This window comes from Berghia stephanieae, chromosome 9, assembly GCF_034508935.2.
Source record: "Berghia stephanieae isolate SIO BIC M18660-M18661 chromosome 9, UCSD_Bste_1.3, whole genome shotgun sequence".
Taxonomy (NCBI): domain Eukaryota; kingdom Metazoa; phylum Mollusca; class Gastropoda; order Nudibranchia; family Aeolidiidae; genus Berghia; species Berghia stephanieae.
Genome location: NC_088368.1, coordinates 2006536 through 2029035, shown reverse-complemented (window position 1 = coordinate 2029035; position 22500 = coordinate 2006536). Strand labels below are relative to the sequence as shown.

The 22500-nt window shown below is 38.9% G+C and overlaps 1 protein-coding gene across 2 annotated transcripts; it reads left to right on the top strand.

Annotated features, from left to right (window-relative positions):
- The first annotated feature begins 4235 nt into the window (after positions 1 to 4235).
- Positions 4236 to 19756, top strand: LOC144979272 (uncharacterized). Of its 2 annotated transcripts, none has more exons than XM_078925887.1 (2): positions 4236 to 4694; positions 17520 to 19756. In XM_078925887.1, the coding sequence occupies exon 2, from the start codon at positions 17747 to 17749 to the stop codon at positions 19736 to 19738; it is 1992 nt and encodes a 663-aa protein (XP_078782013.1). In that variant the 5' UTR covers positions 4236 to 4694; positions 17520 to 17746; the 3' UTR covers positions 19739 to 19756. The 2 variants fall into 2 exon arrangements, with proteins under 2 accessions (XP_078782013.1, XP_078782014.1); XM_078925888.1 differs by having other exon boundaries at positions 4318 to 4380.
- Positions 19757 to 22500: the final 2744 nt, after the last annotated feature.

The following is a 22500-nucleotide window of genomic DNA, read 5'->3' as shown; positions in this document are numbered from 1 at the left end:
TAACCGTGGCCATCATTAACTTATAGCCGGACACTAGAATCGTAGTCATCGTTAACTTATAGCCTGACACTAGAACCGTGGCCATCGTTAACTTATAGCCTGACACTAGAACCGTAGCCATCGTTAACTTATAGCCTGACACTAGAACCGTGGCCATCGTTAACTTATAGCCTGACACTAGAACCGTGGCCATCGTTAACTTATAGCCTAACACTAGAACCGTGGCCATCGTTAACTTATAGCCTGACACTAGAACCGTAGCCATCGTTAACTTATAGCCTGACACTAGAACCGTGGCCATCGTTAACTTATAGCCTGACACTAGAACCGTGGCCATCGTTAACTTATAGCCTGACACTAGAACCGTAGCCATCGCTAACTCATAGCCTGACACTAGAACCGTAGCCATCGTTAACTTATAGCCTGACACTAGAACTGTAGCCATCGTTAACTTATAGCCTGACACTAGAATCGTAGCCATCATTAACTTATAGCCTGACACTAGAACCGTGGCCATCGTTAACTTATAGCCTGACACTAGAACCGTAGCCATCGTGTTACTTATAGCCTGACACTAGAACCGTGACCATCGTTAACTTATAGCCTGACATTAGAACCGTGGCCATCGTTAACTTATAGCCTGTCAATAGAACCGTAGCCATCGTTAAAATATAGCCTGACATTAGAACCGTAGCCATCGTTAACTTATAGCCTGACACTAGAACCGTAGCCATCGTTAACTTATAGCCTGACACTAGAACCGTAGCCATCGTTAACTTATAGATAGAATGCGCTTGGCCAAGGAGTTCACAACATTGCCATCCGGAAGTATAACGGACCAACACACAAACTCTGTGTAACCATGAACTTTAATACTCTGGTTAATACAGTTTAGTGAGAACAACTCACAAACGCGGATGGCAAAAACAATAACAAAGGCCTGAGTGACGTCATCTGCATATCTGTTTTTGTTTTTTTTTTTGTTTTTTTTTTGTTCCTTTCTGTTTTGTTTTTCTACAAGTTATGACTGACACACGTTCTAGACTGTAAACGTTACCCATAAAATGTCATAAATTACGAAAAGTGTTTTCTCTCACACAGTATTCGAATCACTCTCTGAATGAGCATGAAGCAGACATGAAGTGAAGGAAACGTAAACTCTGTAAGTGAGAATCGGCGAACGAAGCTGTACTGTAATGACTGACACTGACAATGACAGTCAAATTGCGAAGTGAATTGTTAAAACCTAAATGAAAACAAATCAACAACGCATTCTAAAATTATGCCGGGGAGACATCCAAAGTTAAAGACCTGAAAGCTATTATGGATTAACATTGAACTAAATCTTTTCCTGTTCTCAAAATCAATTGATACAAATTACTCAAACACTAAAATTGAAATCTTACCTTTGTATCAGTTGGACTTCCATTCTTTGCTGGTGATTAGGAACTTTAGCATCCGGACAACGTTGCGCACAAAATAGGTCTCCCGTTTGTTTGTTGTTGTTTTTTTTTTTTTTTTTTTTTTTTTAGATTGTAGATAATACTTTCTTCTTCTAGGTTCCATGCCTGGTCCAGGCTTCGGATACTGCATGAATTATCTCTCTCCATTCCTCCCTGTCTCTTGCTTTTTCAAACAGCTCTTGGATTGTTAGGTTGGTGAAGCCCTTCAGTTGGTCTATGAGTGTTTTTCTTTGTCTTCCCCGGGCGCGTTTACCAGGTATTTTTCCACAACTTGTCAGGTATTCATTCTTATCTTTCCTTACTATGTGTCCGAAAAAGGATAGTTGTCGATCCGCTATTAAGGGCATTAGTTTCCTTTGTTGGTATGTCTGTTTTAGCACTTCTTCGTTCGTTTTGTGTGCAGTATACGATATTCTCTGCATCCTTCTCAAGCACCACATTTCAAAAGCTTCAATGTTCTTTTGTGTTTCTGCATTTGTAGTCCAGCTTTCGCATCCGTATAACAAGATTGGCCACACGTAGCACTTCAAGACTCGGAATCTAATCCCGAACGACATCTGTTTGTTTTTCATAATGTTTCCCAGGTCCATGTTAAATTCGTTGTATATGGCTAAATTATTACGAAAACCAGATTCCAAATAGTTCTTGTTTTGTTCACACAAGCGCATTCATTTTGAAGAATTAACTTTGCCATGATCTAAAAATAGATCGACAGTAATTTTGATAAATTTTACTATTTGTTTCATTTAAAAAATCAATATCTAGATATTATTTGACGCGTGGTCCAGTATTTATGAATATGTGTTTCTTTTGCCACTAACAAGCATATATTTTTATGGTTAATGTTTTCTATAATTTGCATTGGAAGGTGAGCGTCAAAGATAGGACCACGTGATTTTCCACGTGCTGCCGGACCTTTGTTTACATTTTAGCAGCTAAGTGGACCCTTCTATATGATAAAATGGGCATTTCGGGCTTCCCCTTTGCCTACAAAACACGATGAATGAAACACTAAAGAAGAATGAGAAATGAGAGGTTGGTGATCGAACCTCAGACTTTCTGATTACCGGTAATCAGAAGGTCTGAGGTTCGATCCCCAGTCGAGGTAGACTGATATTTTTTTTAATGTTATTTTTCTTGTATTTTCTTTCTTGCTTTGTCTGGCACCTTTCATACACACTTGTTCAGATCTTTATCTTACACCAGTGCCTGCTCCCTAGTTTCCTAATTTCATCGTTAATTACATTGATGCTTCCATCCCATTTGACTACATTTTTTTTTATTTCTCCAAGCTTCGAGCACCAACCTTTGTACTACAGACAATCAGGAAAATATCATTCTTTGTGTCTTTACACTAGCCAGTCTGATTGAGTCAGTCGGTTTACTTGAAAGAGAAGAAGAACAATACAATACATCAACTCACTTTCTTCTCACTTCAGTTGTTAAGTATGATCAGATGGATAACTAAATATGGATCTATAAAAATTAACTAGGTATATAACTAAATCTGGATATATCTAAAACAACTGGTTATCCAACCAGGTATATAACTAAATCTGGATATATCTAAAATAACTGGATATCCAACCAGGTATATAACTAAATCTGGATATATCTAAAACAACTGGTTATCCAACCAGATAGATAACTAAATCTGGATATATCTAAAACAACTGGTTATCCAACCAGATAGATAACTAAATCTGGATATATCTAAAACAACTGGTTATCCAACCAGATAGATAACTAAATCTGGATATATCTAAAACAACTGGTTATCCAACCAGATAGAGAACTAAATCTGGATATATCTAAAACAACTGGTTATCCAACCAGATAGATAACTAAATCTGGATATATCTAAAACAACTGGTTATCCAACCAGATAGATAACTAAATCTGGATATATCTAAAACAACTGGTTATCCAACCAGATAGATAACTAAATCTGGATATATCTAAAACAGCTGGTTATCCAACCAGGTATATAACTAAATCTGGATATATCTAAAACAACTGGTTATCCAACCAGGTATATAACTAAATCTGGATATATCTAAAACAACTGGTTATCCAACCAGGTATATAACTAAATCTGGATATAACTAAAACAACTGGTTAATCAACCAGATAGATAACTAAATCTGGATATATCTAAAACAACTGGTTATCCAACCAGATAGATAACTAAATCTGGATATATCTAAAACAACTGGTTATCCAACCAGATAGATAACTAAATCTGGATATATCTAAAACAACTGGTTATCCAACCAGATAGATAACTAAATCTGGATATATCTAAAACAACTGGTTATCCAACCAGATAGATAACTAAATCTGGATATATCTAAAACAGCTGGTTATCCAACCAGGTATATAACTAAATCTGGATATATCTAAAACAACTGGTTATCCAACCAGGTATATAACTAAATCTGGATATATCTAAAACAACTGGTTATCCAACCAGATAGATAACTAAATCTGGATATATCTAAAACAACTGGTTATCCAACCAGATAGATAACTAAATCTGGATATATCTAAAACAACTGGTTATTCAACCAGATAGATAACTAAATCTGGATATATCTAAAACAACTGGTTATCCAACCAGATAGATAACTAAATCTGGATATATCTAAAACAACTGGTTATCCAACCAGATAGATAACTAAATCTGGATATATCTAAAATAACTGGTCGTTCAACTCAAAGGAGATAACTGGATATCCAATTCCAATCAGACTTTGCCCAGCACTGACGATACACTGGTGTATAATTTTGCTGCCATACGCGTGTTCAAAGTAAGACAAACTCCTGCCTTGCACTCGCTGGTTCAAGAGTGGATCGATGATAGAATTCAATATTCCCTCACTCAAACCTGTAGTGGCTTCAGTCAGTATACTTTGCGGTGTGTATTGTGTGTAGTTGTGACACATGTGTTGGTATTGCCTTCAGATTTCAAAGCCAATTAGTGATAAAAATTGTTCGGTTCTGTCAACTTGAAGGAATATATTTAAAGCTTGATTCAACGCCTTGAATCGTGACTTAATGGTAAACACGACCCATGTATAGAAGGAACGAACTTGACTCAACATTTTGTTATTATTTTTAGACAGCCATTTGAATGATTAGTTCTCATTGAATTATAGCAATCAGTCTATAAACGTTAAAGGATGTACATAGTTTTGTTTGTTGCTACGCTTAATCAAGCAGACGGGTGTTGTGAGTATTTTATCTAAACGCATAACACCAGTGCAATGCATTATGTTGTTAATTTTTCTTTCTTTTCCCGTTGTTGTGCTCGGCTGGGTAAGATTTGTGAATGTTTGTGTTCATTCAAAGAAATCAATGACCCCTGAACTACTAAAACCATAACAAACTAGTGTACAGACGGCATCGCCTTGACCTCAAAAAGCCCGACACAAAGGATGTTACCCAAACCATCAAACCGGTCTCATCGTATCAGAGACGAAAACTAAAGCTTTATTTGAAATAAATAAAAAATAAAAATAAAATTCCCTTTATTAATCCCCAATGGGAAATTTGTCTTTAGGATCTATTCCAAAGGAAAACTGGAATAACCCAAGCGTCAGCCGCAGTGCAGCGCCTCAAAGTGAAATAGGGCTAGGTAGGGCTAGGTGACATGCTCAAGGCTACACAGCACAGCGGCGGGTGATCGAACTCGTTACCTTTCGTGTACGAAGCAAAGACCTTACCGCTGAGCCACGCTGCTCCCAAACAGCGCAATGCTATTTATAGTATGAGGGAATTGGGCTAAACCCGTGAAAATTCGGGTTGAAAGCATGAAAATTTACATACAGGTTACCAAGACCCATAAAAACCTCATCTGCTATAGAACCACTCTGGCTTTCAATCAAAACGTTTCGGTTTAAGGCCTTAATTTTTCCCTATTACTGCTATATTAAACAAGGGAAATAACCAGTAGATTTTTTACCAATCAAAACATGGAATTTGTGACACACCTTCACAGTGCTCGGACAAACATAGTCGTTTGATTATAAATAATAATGTGAATGAAATCGACCTCTCTCTGATCATTGTTATTGTTTTTATACATCCCCAAATGAGTGACTAGTTATCACACGATTTTCTCGATAATAATGTAAAATTTAAGTTTACACATAGACTTCTGTGTCGGTTTTATTCATCAAACGGTAGAACAGTGGGCATTTTGCTTAGACAAATACCATCGATAGTAAAGCATGTGTAGTTTGTTATGTTTACCAATCATTGTCATTGTTTACATTATGACGGCTGTCCGAGAGGCGTGGTTATCTAAGTGTCTTTTGACTTCAATTGGATTCAATAGTCTGATGTCACGTCGCCCAACAACGGCGGCCATCTTGGTTCTAAACAAAGAAAATCATTACTTTTTATTCTTCATGCTGGCTAGAACTTTTCATATGTCTTGTGATCAGAATGTGTAAAAGTCAAAACATGATCAGATTTATAATGGGTTTTTTTTGCCCTCTGGATATACTTTTATGCTCGTCGGAGAAATATTTCAAAAGGGCGTCCGCCATTGTTCCGATAGTTTAGAGCCAGTTACTAAGTTACCATGCGCCATTACGAGGGAAGTGACGTCATGACTGTTGAAGCGTATTGACGCCACTCTGTTCTTTGATATTGTTTTTAGTCAGCCATTTTTATGAGTAGCTCTCACTAAATTGTATTCATCAGACTATAGATAGTATGCGCTTGGCTAAGAAGATCACAATATTGTCATCCGGAAGTATAACGGACCAACACACGAAACTCTGTGTAACCATGAACTTTTATAGTCTGGATAATACAGTTTAGTGAGAATTACTCATAACCATGGATGGCAAAAAAACAATAAAAAAGACCCGAGTGACGTCAACTTCATTCTGTCTATAGATAGTATGCACTTGGCTAAGAAGCTCACAGCATTGTCATCCGGAAGTATATCGGACCAACACACAAAACTCTGTGTAACCATGAACGTTTATAGTCTGGTTTTTTGATAGTTCGAAGATGACGTCACTCAGGCCTTTGTTATTGTTTTTGCCATCCGCGTTTGTGAGTTGTTCTCACTAAACAGTATTAACCTGCCTATAAACGTTCATGGTTACACAGAGTTTGTGTGTTGGTCCGTTATACTTCCGGATGGCAATGTTGTGAACTCCTTGGCCAAGAGCATTCTATCTATACAGTTTAGTGAGCATTACTCATAAACATGGATGGCAAAAAAAAAGAAATTAATAAATAAATAACAAAGATCAGAGTGACGTCAACTTCGTTCTATCTATAGATAGTTCTTAGTTGAAGTCACTCAGGTCTTTGTTATTGTTTTTTGCCATCCGCATTTATGAGTAATGCTCACTAAACTGTATTAACCTTACTATAAACGTTCAAGGTTACACATAGTTTTGTGTGTTGGTCCGTTATACTTCCGGATGGCAATGTTGTGAGCTTCTTAGCCAAGCGCATACTATCATATAAACGTTTAAGTTTTCACACAGTTTTGTCTCTTGGCACGTTCTATCCAACGAGCGAATGTTGTGAGGATATTAACTTATCTCATCTCATCAATGGCGTCATATCCACGCCACGTGCTGTAAGCGATTTACAAGGGGTTACAAGCCAACAACAACACTTCTACGGACTCTGGGGGAAAAACAACCATATTTAAACAATTAGTCAGGCGACTCGTCCTTCAAATATCGATCGATTTAAATGACCTTCACCTTTGCAAAAACTCAAAAACCTGAGACTTTTCCAGACCCAGGTTTGAGAGTGTTTGCCACGATGATGAGCATTTAAATCAATCGATATTTGAGGGACGAGTTTTTCTGGCCAAATTTTTAAATATGGGTTTTTCCAGAGTACGGCAGACTTAACCTGTAAACCAGACGTGACGCCAATAAGGTGATAATATTGTATTACGATAATTTGCCAGATGCTTGAACGCTTGCCAAGTTGAAGATGAAGAGTTGTTAGCTTGTTTAATTGACTCCTTCTTATAATATTATATATAATATGATATAATGAATTTATATAGCGTCTAGTTCCAATTTAGAATTGCCCACTGGCGCTTTACATCAACACATCATGTATGATATAGATAGTATGCGCTTGGCTAAGAAGCTCACAACATTGCCATCCGGAAGTATAACGGACCAACACACAAAACGGTGTGTATCCATGAACGTTTATAGTCGGGTTAATACAGTTCAGTGAGCATTATTCATAAACGCGGATGGCAAAAAACAATAACAAAGACCTGAGTGACGTCATCTGCATACTATCTATACAAATATAGAACTGGCATGTTAAAAACCACACAAATTCGATGATAACATAATACATTATAATAAATACATACTAAGAGTCCAAATTATATGCCCTACAGAAAAGCTCAGTTTTTAACCGTTTTCTAAAGATAATATTATATTCAGGTTACAAAACCTGCATAGTGGAGAAGAGCGTGGCCGGACACTGACCAACAAATAACGTCAAAAGACAAGTCTTTGGCTACCAAAAAACAAAAACAAACGAACAAACAAACAAAAAACATATTGTGTGAGTTGTTTTCAATAGTTCAACCAATGGAATCACTTGTCTCCGTGAGCTCTACTAACGACAACTCACTAGGCGGTCCACAAACCTAAAAATGACCTCTAAATATGGGACTAACATAGCCATCGTTATCATATAGTATAATATAGCCTGACACTAAAACCCTCTAGGACTGGCATTTTGACGTCATTTTTTAGTTTGTGTAGATTCTAGTGAGTTGTCGTTAGTAGAGCTCAAGGAAACAAGTGATTCCATTGGTCGAACTATTGCATACAACTCACGATTTGTTTTCTTTTGTGGCCAAAGACTGGCATTTTGACGTTATTTTTGGTCTGTGTCAGGCTATAGATAGAATGCGCTGGGCCAAGGAGTTCACAACATTGCCATCCGGAAGTATAACGGACCAACACACAAACACTGTGTAACCATGAACTTTTATAGTCTGGTTAATACAGTTTAGTGAGAACGACTCACAAACGTGGATGGCAAAAACAATAACAAAGGCCTGAGTGACGTCATCTGCATACTATCTATAAAAGTTTACGATGGCTTCGAGTGTAGATTGAACGAAGATGACGTCATCAGGTCTTTGTTATTGTTTATAGCCAGTCACTTTGATGAGTAATTCTCACTAAACTGTATATAGATAGTGTGCGCTTGACTAAGAAGCTCACAACATTGCCATCCGGAAGTATGAAGGACCAAAACAATAAAAACCATGTGTAACCGAAAACGTTTATAGATAGTATGCAGATGACGTCACTCAGGCCTTTGTTATTGTTTTTGCCATCCGCGTTTGTGAGTTGTTCTCACTAAACTGTATTAACCAGACTATAAAAGTTCATGGTTACACAGAGTTTGTGTGTTGGTCCTTTATACTTCCGGATGGCAATGTTGTGAACTCCTTGGCCAAGCGCATTCTATCTATAGTCTGGTTAAAACAGTTTAGTGAGAATTACTCACAAACATGGATGGTACAAAAACAATAACAAATGCCTGAGCGGCGTCATCTTTGTTCTATCTATTAATCAGACGATAAGTTAATGTTCAATGTTATAAACAGTTTTAGATGTTGGTACGGTATTTCCGGCTGGCGAATGTTGTGAGTTGTTTGTTAAGCGCATGGCACCAATAGATAGAACGGAATTGACGTCACTCAGCTCTTTGTTATTGTTTTAGCCATCCATTTTTATGAGTTATTCTCACTAAAACAAACAAACAAAGAAGTCCTGAGAAGGATCGGAATAAAATCACCAATTCTTCTTCAAACTGTAAAGAAATTGAAACTAAACTATTTTGGCCACACGACTCGCCACGAATCATTAGAAAAGCACATTCTGCAGACAAGGGTAGACGGCAAGAGAGGAAGATGTAGACCAACAAGAAGCTGGGAACAAGATATATGCGAATGGCTGGGAATGACAACAACTCAAGCAAGTAGACTGGCGGAAAACCGTAATGTGTTTCGCAAGAAAGTTCGGGAAGCAACGTCCTAGGCAGGATCAGCTGACTAGATGATGATGATTCTCACTAAATTGTATCAATCAGACTATGGATGCTATGCGTTTAGTTTTTTGTTTTAAACTCATAACATTGCCGGACATAGCCGGATATAGATAGTATGCGCTTGGCTAAGAAACTCACAACATTGCCATCCGGAAATATAATGGACCAACACACAAAAATGTGTGTAACCTTAAACGTTTATAGTCTGGTTAATAGATAGTATGCGCTCGGCTGAGAAGATCACAACATCGCCATCCAGAAGTATAATGGACCAAAATACAAAACTTTGTGTAACCGTGAACTTTTTTTTTCTTTCTTTGATTGACATACATTGTTTTGGAAATTAATATGGCAAGAGGCAATCATAAATACCTGGCATATGAAATTAGAATAACGATTGGAAACATGTGGATCTCATTGCAGGCACCGTGTCATGATGCCATCATTCCGACGTAATTAGACGTCTAGGTATAATTTGGAACACGATGCCTTTGCCATATTTCGCCAAAATATTATTTGTCCGGTTTTCAGACCTGCCAACTGTTAGGAAAACCCCGTAGAATTACGAAAATTTGACTTCAATTTCAGAAGTACCTGAGCATTTCTAGTCATTCAAACTTATTTCTAATGAAAGTCGATGCCGGGCTACACTACAAGGTTTGAAGGATGTTGAAGAGTTATTGAATTCTTCTGAAGGTAAATTGTTGATTTGTAACGTTAACTGTAATATTCTGATGTCCCAGCAACGGCGGCCATCGTCGTTCTAAACAAAGAAAATCGGTACTTTTTATTCTTCATGCTGGCTAGAACTTTTCAATATGTCTTGTGATCAGAATCTATACAAGTCAAAACATGATCAAATTTATAATGTTTTTCTCCTCTGGATACACTTTTATGCTCGTCGGAGAAATATTTCATAAGGGCGATAGTTTAGAGCCAGTTACAAAGTTACTTTGCGTCATTACGAGGGAAGTGACGTCATGACTGTTGAAGCGTATTACGACTTTTTAGATTTTCCAAGTTGGCCGGTCTGGGCCTTGGATTATCTGGGCCCAATTTGATGAACGCAGACAAGATTGAGTTCTTGACTAGTCTAGTAAATGACTTGCTCGTTTTAAGCCTAAACGGAGAAAGTGACTTAAAAATCGGATTTATGAACTTTTTCTGGCCTCTGACTAGCTAGGCTCTTGTCTAGAAGTGGGTGTTTTAAGGACGGTGACTAATTCGGCTATTTTGTGCTGGTAATATCAAGCTCTCTAGTACACGATGGCAGGTAAGATACCAGTCTTCATACTTTCAACGCAAAAGATTTCCTAAGAGGAAATTAGCACCACATCCGGTATAGATAATGTTTCGTTCCGTTTTATATTTGAACTTACGTTTGCCATATGTATCAAATCACGTGATGTTGACTGTCGACTGGTAGACTACAATGATGTCCATGGTCGACTGTCAATTCTATATTTAGGCCAATGAAAGTTTCATTGAAACTCAAACAAAATGAACCAAAACAAACAAACAAACGAAACAGAAAGTGTGTTCTGATGAATCACATTATTTCAGTCAGTTACAATGCCCACTGATAACTTTAATCTCCACTATATGTTCTAATCGTTTTTGTTTTTGGATGTTCTTTGTAGCAAACCCTTCCACTTTGAGTGTGTTGACTCGAATCTCGCGAGCCGATTAGATTTGGGGTTTTTGTTTTGTTTTGTTTTTTAGTTTTTACTCACAAAAATGTGTGTTTTCGACGATCTGCACTTATCTTACAGTTATTTTTTAAGCCAGTGTCATTATTTAACAGGACACTTTTTGCCTCTGCCATTCGTAACCAACGTATTTTACTTCCGAATAGAAGCTAAAAATAGGGAATGAGATAAGCGGAAGAGTAGCGTCCCTTGATTGGACGTCACCGGCGGAAAAGTTATAAGAGAGAGAACGTTATGTTGGTTGTGCGCATGCGTCTCTAGGCCTCGCTTCCGGAGACACTTCACCGAAAGCGAGGACGAGAGAGACGCGTGCGCAAAACCATGTTGACGTTCTCTCTGTAAGGTGATGTCCAATCAAGGGACGCTACTCTTCCGCTAATCTCATTCCCTATAGCTGCTATCTTGTCGACGCAATGACGTATCCTAGTAACTCATCTCAGACTAAACTTGAAGTCCGGCTTCAGCAAATGACTATCACTATCACTTGACCAAGGTTCCGTGTTTTTAGTCGGGGACTTGCTTGGTCAAATCACGTACAATCCGATTTGTTCAAGTCCTTGACAAAAGTCAGAGACTAAGAGCTAGTCCGCGTTCATGAAAACGGGTTCTGGTGAGTGTCACTGGGCTTCTGACCAGTAGGTCTCTGGTTCGAGTCACCCAGGATTGATCTACTTCCATTTGCTTGTGAAGCTAGTGCTCTACCAACTGAGCGATTGGGGATTCCCCCCCCCCCCCCCCCCTTTTTCATTCCAATTTCACCACTATTGTGTTGAGAGCACTGAAAGAGGGAGAGGGTAGGGGGTGGGTGATGTATTAGAATGTCAACGATGAAGTACCGCAATTTAAAAAACCAAATTGACGTGTCTGAAAATAAAAGAAAAAACAAAAGCAAAACACGTATTAAAAATTTTGGCCAGAAAACTCGTCCTTCAAATATCGACTGATGAAAATGACCCTCATCTGGAGAAAACCTTTCAAACCTAGGAACCTCGAAACGTCCCAGGTTTGAAAGTTTTTTTGTTTTGTTTTTTTACTAGACGCGGGACATTTTAACCGATAGATATTAGAAGGACGACTTTTCTGGACAACGTATTAAATACTTGGGTTTGGTTTTTTTTTTCAAGTTCAGCAGTTTGATTAGGGTTAGTGTCATGGAAGCATTTCCTAGGGCCCTCGGGAGGCCTTCCGAAAATTGCTCGTGATAAAAAAAAACAAAAAACAAACAAACAAAAAACCCAAATATTCCCTCAACTAACCCTCAGAAAAAAAATCAAACCAAGTACATTTAACTAACCCTAATAGGAAAAACAAACACCCTAGCACCTTTACTCACACTTATAACTAACCCTAATAGAAGAAAAAAACCTTCGACTTCGAGCTAACCCTAATAGAAAAAATAAACCCTAGGACTGCTTTGCACTATTTTCAATACTTCCTAAAACAAAATGGCGGCGGATAACCAAAGCAATGGTCATAATAGGAAAGTTTAAACTTTCACTAATCTATCAAGGTTTGTTCCGGGTTTTTTTTAAATAATACTATAATATATTGACAATGGGAAGGATCTATATTCATGTTTTCGTCCAACCTAGTCATCAATCACGTGATTTGTTGCTGTCCAACGATTGGACATTTCTAAACAAATGTAAACACGCTGCTTTGTTTATGAAAGTTGTAAACATACTCGTGTGTCAAGCTGAACACAATGACCAATCGTAATGTTAGATAGTTCCAAATCTGTGAACGGTTTTCACTATGTAGGTCACTTTGAGCACATTTTGCACTATGACCAATGACCTCGAGCACACGGAAAGTTAATATAGATCATGCCCATTGAATAAATAAACGCCTGACAAAAGATCCACGGCGAAAATACAAGTTGAAAGAGATTTCGGACGGCCTCCTGGGCCTTATTGATCGTATGCGTCATGGTAGCATTTCGCCCGCCAGATGCGTAATCTCAAATGTTTCTAGTCTGATTAATAGAAGATAATTTAATCAGAAGTAATGACCAATCACCTAACTGGCGGTCTCAATACAAGAACAAAGAGCTGAGTGACGTCAACTTCATTTATGTCCCAAACGTCTTTTTAAAAGTCAAAATCAAAGCGTCATGGCGTGATTATTGATTAAATGCGTTTGCTCCCTTCTTCGATCCCTTGATTAATGATTGAGTCAAAATTACAAGATTGGGGGGAGTGGTGTAGAAGACACGAAATTGACGTCTCTCAGCCTCTTTGTTATTGTTTATAGACAGCCTGGTAGTTATTAATTCTCAATTAATTCTATCGATCGGAATATAAACGTCAAAGGTTACACACAGTTTTGTGTGTTGGAATGTTATATGTCAGGTTGGCGGATGATGTGAGTGTTTCATCAATATGATGACGAAGGTCACGATAGTATGCGATTGACACGGACGGTATGCCTCACTTGTTTTCTATCTACACAGAACGCTATAATTGGGGTCATGTGCTTGTAAACATGTCATGTGGTTTGATGACATAGTGATAATATGCCCTTGGCTAAGAAACTCACAACATTGCCATCCGGAAGTATAACGGACCAAGACACAAAACTATGTGTTACCTTAAACGTTTTTAGTCTGGTTAATACAGTTTAGTGAGAATTACTCACAAACATGGATGGCAAAAAAAAAACAAACAAAGGCCTGAGTGACGTCACGAGGACGAGAGACGCATGCGCACAACCAACATGACGTTCTCTCTCTAATAACTTTTCCGCCGGTGACGTCACAGACTATGGGTGACGTCCAATCAAGGGACGCTACTCTTCCGCTAATCTCATTCCCTATATAAGTGGCGCGTGTTTTTCTACTTTTTCTCAGTTGTCAGCTGCATAAGTGTGTATGAACCTTTGAATCCATTTGTCTTAATGAACTCACTCAACCGCAACACCGACTATATGCGTAGTTTACCCGGGTTACTTTTACCCCATGCCTATTTATTACATTTTTCTGAGGCAAATTATAGGCGTAGTTTGAAAGCTAATGTGTTTAGTTTCTACATGTTAATGATAGTTGAATAAAACTATCTATGTACATGCTTATTTTTTATACAATTTTTTCCAATTTTGAAAAGTAGCAAAAATCCATAGGATGAGTGAGTTGAAATGAAAATTTAGTTCATCAGAACCAATATTGGGAACTTTGGAGGACTTTTGGATTATGAATGACGAGGGTACACTATTATTTTTCAAATCTATCTAAACTGACTTTTTCTTTTTATTCCCTTGGAACTACGATTTTTATGAAATTTCAAGTTGACAGCTCTGCTTTAGCCCATCCAATAGAAATGTCAACTTCTTCATTTCTATGCAATGTTATGATCAATACTCTTCAACAGTTGTAACGTCACTTCCTTCCTTATGACGCATGGTAACTTAGTAACACTGGCTCTAAACTATTGGAACAATGGCGGACGCCGTATGAAATATTTCTCCGGCGAGCATAAAGGGCATCCAGAGGGGAAAAAAACATAAATTTGATCATGTTTTGACTTTTACACATTCTGATCACAAGGCATATGAAAAGTTCTAGCCAACATGAAAAATAAAAAGTTATGATTTTCTTTGTTTAGAACCAAGATGGCCGCCGTTGCCGGGCGGCGTGACATCAGACTATTGAATCGTATTGCCAGAGTGGTTCCATAGCAAGTGTTATTATTATGGGTCTAGGCGTAGCTTTCGTAAAGTCATAGCCTGATACTGACCAAACATGACGTCACAGAACAAGTCTTTGGCCACAAAGGAAAACCCGTGAATAGTTGTATTCAAACCATGGGAGGTTCGTGGAGAGAAAAATAAAGTGAGTAGATATGACTCATATATAAGGGAACAACACAAAATAAACAACGTTTCGGCCCTTGGCCTTCGTCAGGAGACCAAAAAAAAACACAAACAAAAATATGTTAATTTACAAAATATCACTTTATTTTTCTCTCCATTTTTCTGGCTCATTTCTGCACCTCTAGCTATGGGGGGGGGGGATCACTTGTTTCCTTGAGCACCACTAACGACAACGAGCTAGGAGCACCACAAACCTAAAAAATGGCGTCAAAATATGGGTCTTAGTGGGTCCTAATGTCAGGCTATAGATAGTGTGCGCTTGGCTAAGAAGCTCACAACATGCTTTCCCCCCGACTTGTCACGATTGGAGCCTATTTCCGTTCACCGTGTACCCGACACTTGTTTTTAAAAAATAATAGTCTGTCTGTGAAACGTGTCGATTACGATAATAGGTGTTCTCAACAAAGATAGTTCTATCATCTGTTATCATGTATGAACTCATGAGATCAAGGCCAGTCGTTAACATAACACGATAGCGTATCATGATCACAGTGTCCTAGATAAACTGACGATAATTTGATCATGCATTCCAACGTAGTGATAATCAACAATATTTACGATCTACCTCCACGAACAGTTATCAGGACACAGTGAACCAGATACTGAATTGTAAATAATAATGATAGTGATGATGATAATAATAATGATAATAATAATAATAATAATAATAATAATAATAATAATAATAATAATAATGATAATAATAATAATAATAATAATAATAATAATAATAATAATAATAATAATAATAATAATAATAATAATAATAATAATAATAATAATAAAGTAAAAACAAAACAAAAACCCCCAAAAAATAAACAAATTTGTGTTGTTTCTGTAACATTGGCTTTTTCTTTCTAGTATTATGTTATAATTGATGTGTACTTATTTAGAGGTCTGATAACCCAAATTATTATGGTCTCATTGTTTTAATGGAAATACGTTCTACCACTATAGAAATATTAAAACAAGCCTATAGTTACTCTCGCTTACCAGACCTTCTATAATATGTGTACCTAGGTTGTTAGCCTTATGCCCTATGATCGCCTCGCCCTATGCCCTTTGATCACCTCGCCCTATGATCACCTCGCCCTATGCCCTTTGATCACCTCGCCCTATGCCCTTTGATCACCTCGCCCCATGCCCTTTGATCACCTCGCCCTATGCCCTTTGATCACCTCGCCCTATGCCCTTTGATCACCTCGCCCCATGCCCTTTGATCACCTCGCCCTATGCCCTTTGATCACCTCGCCCCATGCCGTTTGATCACCTCGCCCTATGCCCTTTGATCACCTCGCCCCATGCCGTTTGATCACCTCGCCCTATGCCCTTTGACCACCTCGCCCTATGCCCTTTGATCACCTCGCCCTACCCCCTTTGATTACCTCGCCTCATGCCCTTTGATCACCCCGCCCCATGCCCTTTTATCACCTCGCACAAGTGAAGAACGTAAAACAAGAAAACGACACATAACTTGGTTCAACCCACCTTTCGACAAAAACGTCAGCACAAACATAGGACAGCAGTTCCTGAAATTAATTGATACACACTTTCCAAAAAACCACAAGCTACATAAAATTATCAACAGGAATACCATAAAAATAAGCTACTCGTGTATGCGCAACATAGAACAAATAATTTCAAGCCACAACAAAAAAATATTATGAACCACCGACAAGAGCAAAACCCACCCACCAGAAAATGCAACTGCAGAAATAAAGAACATTGCCCGCTAAACAAACAATGCTTAGAATCAAGTTTAATTTACCAAGCCACAGTCACAGAAACTAAAACAAACAAGCAAGAAAAATATGTAGGACTAACAGAAAATAATTTCAAAACAAGATACAACCTCCACACCTCAACATTTAGAAACACTAACAAAAAAACATCCACAAAACTCAGCGAATATATTTGGAAATTAAAAGACAACAAACTAGACCACAACATTTCATGGAAAATTTTATCTAAAGCAACAGGATACACACCAACATCAAAACAATGTAGCTTATGCCTGGAAGAGAAATATACTATAATCAAACACCCTCATGAAGCCACACTCAACACGAAAAGTGAGATGTACGGTACGTGTCCACATCGGCGGAAATTCTTGTTAAGCAACTTTAAAGCGGAACCACTTCAAGAAACAACAACAGTCAACAAAACAACTCAGTCCTGACGATGGCAAATTAAGCCTGAAACATTAATGTAGACTGTCTCAAACATTGTGGTAAATATTTTAAATAATAATATATATATATATATATATATATATATATATATATATATATATATAATATATATATATAAATATATATATATATATATATATATATATAATATATATATATATATATATATATATATATATAGACTTAACAATTGTACATTTTTCTCATTTCAGCGGACGGACGGTTTTCTTCCCCTAAATCATGAAATGCTATCCAGAAAAACCCACATCACGGACTCAGCATCATGGTAACTGTCATATCGTTGTCAACAGACTTCATTGAACCAGGAAGAGGACATTCAACACTACGTCTTCTCAATCACCTCCTTGAATTTGAAGTCCTACAACGAATATTATATCACCTTATCTAATCGTCCTGTGTCTGAATTGAATCTGAAGCGATGGATCACGGCAAACCACTGCCCCCTGGTCTTCCCGTTGATAGAGGGTGGGCCTGGTGTGTCATGCTTGGCGCCTTCTTCAACACGCTCTTCAACTTTATTTTTCTCCGTTCCCTCTCCATCTTCTTCATCGAGTTTCTGGAGAAATTTCAACAATCTGCCACTGTGACGACTCTCTCCTTCGGACTAAACACGGCCGCGTTCATTCTCGGTGCTTTTTTGTTACCGCCAGTTTTCCTATCACGTTTCACGGTGAGGTTCGTGACACTTCTTGGTGCGTTCATTAACGGAGTCGCCATGATCGGTCTCGCCTTTTCGCCAAATATCATTTGTTTGACAGTCATGCTTATTCTAATCGGATTTGCACACCCGTTTATTTTCGTATCTCAAGCAACATTGCTTGGAATTTACTTCAAGAAGAGATTGTCATTCGCCATGGCCTTTGCCAATTTAGGCCTCAGTGGAGGAATCATGATAGGTCCTTACCTTACGAGAATTCTCTTGGATAATTATGGCCTAACGGGTTCTCTGCTAATCCATGCCGGCATAAATTTCAACCTTATAGCAATGTGCATGCTTTTTAGACCTCCTTCTTCATATCCTAGAGAGACTCGAGTCATTTTGGAAATTGACGCCTCCGCAGAATCTTCAGATTTAAAGCAGCATGGAGACGTCATCATTGAAATTCAGCCTATAGATATTCAAGACAGTCACTGTATTAAGTCCAAAGAGTCCTATGGCGATTGTAAAGACAAAAAATTAAGGAAAAGTCTAATTGATGATGAATACACATCAACCAATATCAGTCATGATAATACCATCGTCTTATGTCATCCCAGAATTAGCGACTTACAGCGGAAAGAGAGCGGGGAAATTCCCGTTTATAGAAGTCAAATTTCTTTAGATGCAAATGACAGCACTGGTAAAACATTGCTAGCTACTTCTCATAATTCTCTGCATATTCCAAATAGAAAAACGGTTCACTGTGCTTCGAATGATCTGTACATACAATCCCATATAAACGGGAAAACGTGCTACCATACCGGTAGTGAAATGAGCATTCAATCCACACTCCGTTCAAAATCATCTCTGAATACAAACGCCAGCTTCAAACATTCCATTACAAAATCTATCCTTGACTTTATGTCATCTTCGACCAGCGTCAAGTATCTCAGCAATTCCAATCTATATTTAGACGCTCTAACTCCTGTCAAAACTGACCCAAAGACCAATGGGGAGAGAAAACGAATTTACAACGCCAATTCTCAAGCACTTTCTAATTATGAAGATAATTCTGAAGACGGAAACCCCGAACGCCTATCTAATGAAGGCCGTTGTTGTTTATGTTGCCGTTATTGTAATTCCAATCCTCCAACTTCCAAAGCATCATCAAAGTCAACAAAAGAAAAGTTCATATGCCTCAGCCCTTTAGGAGTCATGCTGCTTCTACTTCCAGGGGTCGGTGTCAATACAAATTGTTCTGTCTCGTATATGCCTTCTCTTGGAAAAGAACAGGGAGTTCCTACAGACCAGCTCCCGATTCTAATGATTGTGATTGGGTGTGCAGATCTGTGCAAACTTGCCACAGGATATTTCGCCGACAGAGGATGGGTGCGTCGGATTCATATTGTGTTCGTATGCCAGGTCATTTTGGGAATTTCATTTCAATTTACCTCCTATTTCCAAGGATTTGAAGGAATGGTGATCCTGTGCGTCATTTTTGGTGCAAATACTGGAGTCCTTCATATTCTTCTTCCTGGAATAACCGTTGACATTTTAGGGCCGGAGTATATAGGTCAAGTGATGTCCGGGTATTTTTTGATTAATGGCGCCACCATGACGACCACTCACATCGTGGTTGGATCCCTCAAGGACAGCACGGGTTCCTTTACATGGGGTTACAATTTCATAGGATGTCTGTTGCTATTTGGTGCTGTAGTGGCTCTCATGGAACCCTTGTTTCAACGCCTCGCAAAACGCCAAGAAGTCTAAAATAAACATTTACGCTTTCCAAATTGATTGCAATCCTTTATATATATATATATATATATATATATATATATATATATATATATATATATATATATATTTATGAGTGTTGGTGGGTACTTGTAGGTACGAAAGTGCTCGATAATGGTGGTTAGAGCTAATATATAATGTAAATTTTCACTCACATTTTTTTGGCCGAGACGACTCGTTTCTGTGTTTTTTACACTTCTTCAGTCGGCGTAATCCATTGTAATCTGTAATTACAATGGATTACGCCGACTGAAGAAGTGTAAAAAACACAGAAACGAGTCGTCTCGGCCAAAAAAATGTGAGTGAAAATTTACATTATATATATATATATATATATATATATATATATATATATATATATATATATATATATATATATATATATATAAGAGAGAGAGAGAGAGAGAGAGAGAGAGAAATAGAGAGAAATAGAGAATGTGAGAGAGACGTTGAGAGAGAGAGAGAGACAGACAGACACAAGGAGAGACAGAGGCAGTGAGAGAGAGACAATGAAAGAGAGAGACGGAGAGAGAGAGAGAGAGAGAGAGAGAGAGAGAGAGAGAGAGAGAAAGAGAGAGAGAGATAGACAGACAGACAGACAGACAGGCACACAGAGAGAAAGAAAGAGAATGAGAGAGACACGGGGAGAGAGAATGAGAGAGACACGGGGAGAGAGAATGAGAGAGACACGGGGAGAGAGAGAGAGACAGATTCAGAGAGAGACAATGAGAGAGAGAGAGAGACAGAGAGACAGAAACACAGAGAGAGAGAGAGGGAGAACGAGAGAGGGGGACAGGCTACTTTGAAAGTCCATATAATTGATGTTTCTTCTTAATGGTCATGTGACCTCTTGTTGCTATGGTTGTCAAGCTATCGCCGTGGATGCCTTTTTCAGTATTATCTTAAAATAGAAATCCTGGTGATTTAATCAACGTCCAGTACATTGGAAATTACGCTAGTTATCGTAGACATATCTTATAGGGAATGAGATTAGCGTCCCTTGATTGGGCCGAAAAGTTATTAGAGAGAGAACGTCATGTTGGTTGTACGCATGCGTCTCTCGTCCTCGCTTCCGGTGAAAGCGGCATGAGACACTTCACCGAAAGCGAGGACGAGAGAGACGCATGCGCAAAACCATTTTGACGTTCTCTCTGTAAGGTGACGTCCAATCAAAGGACGCTACTCTTCCGCTAATCTAATTCCCTATCGATTTTCGAAAAAAAAAGGTGCATGCGTAAGATACTCAGAGTAAAATGGATGGATAGAATTAAGAATGAAGAAGTATGGAAAAGAACACAGCAGAAACCAGTGGGAGAGGAAATAGGAAGAAGACGATGGAGGTGGATTGGACACACCCTTAGACAGAATGACTCCACTATAACAACGAAAGTTTTGGACTGGCATACGATCAAGGGGAAGGCCACATGGAACATGGAGAAGAGTTAAAGAAGCTGATATACAGAGAGGTGATATCACATGGAATGAGATGAAAAAAAAACAACACAAAATTAGCTCCAGATAGAGAAGGGTGGAAACTGTTTGTCTGTGGCCTGTACCCTGACCCAGGGTGAAAAAGGTAATGATGATGATGATGACTCGTGAAAATGGCTGGTTAAAAACAATACTAAAATGTTGAGTGACGTCAACTTCGTTCCTTCTATAGACGACCTTTAGCAAACGATTAGAGGGTGGCCGGTCTTCTGTTACTTTCTAAGTAGCACAATGAGAATTAAGGAATGTTTGTCAGACCTTTTCGTTGTCAGGAAATCAACAGAGGGAACATTTAGATCGGTGAATGATTAGTAACGCTCAAACCATCAATCATTGTAGGCTTCATTCACTACTTACGTCAATAGGGAATGAGATTAGCGGAAGAGTAGCGTCCCTTGATTGGACGTCACCCATGGTCTGTGACGTCACCGGCGGAAAAGTTATTAGAGAGAGAACGTCATGTTGGTTGTGCGCATGCGTCTCTCGTCCTCGCGGACGTTTTCATTTTTTAAAAGGGGTCAATCTTAGTAGTGAAAGCCATGTGAGTTTCTATCTAGCCACATCGGGGGGTGCCGGTCACTTGGCTCGCTATAGGCCCGATTACCGGGATGGTCACGTGATGGTCAACCGGAAGTACTCCTTTGCCCCCGATATGCCTCAAGCTCCCCCACCACGAACAAGGTAAAAGATCCACCGTACCCTTTTACCTATCGGGTGCATCTCGAAGGGGTTGCCCGGAAGATAGAGAAACGCAACAGTCTTCTGAGGAAGCTGGCGGGATCGACTTGGGGCGCTAGCCAAGCGCTCCTGAGAGCGTCCGCACTGGCACTATGCTATTCCGCCGCGGAGTATTGGGCTCCAGTGTGGGGTAGAAGCAGGATTGTTGTGAAGGTAGATGTTAAACTTCGCAAGTCGATGCACATAATGTCAGGAACGCTGGCAACAACGCCTAGAGAATGGGGCCCGATAATGGCAGCGATCCAGCCCCCCGATGTCCGGAGGGAGACGATTACAAAGAGCTGGCTTAACAAGATCAAAGAGAGAGGGAATGGGAATACCCCTCTCAAGCGCCCCCGTTTCGAGCCGAAATAAGTCCCGGCAACCCTTGTCCTCAGATTCCCTGACTTCGGACAGAGAAGCATATACGAGATGGAAGTCGGTTTGGACGAATTCAATCCCTCAAGGGAGTGGGAACATAAATTCCTCGAGCCTGGGGGAGAAGTTGACAGATTTCTCCACCAACA

Bases quoted from the DNA above. Each gene is read 5' to 3' on its own strand.
- LOC144979272 (XM_078925887.1), top strand. From the start codon at position 17,747: ATGGATCACGGCAAACCACTGCCCCCTGGTCTTCCCGTTGATAGAGGG.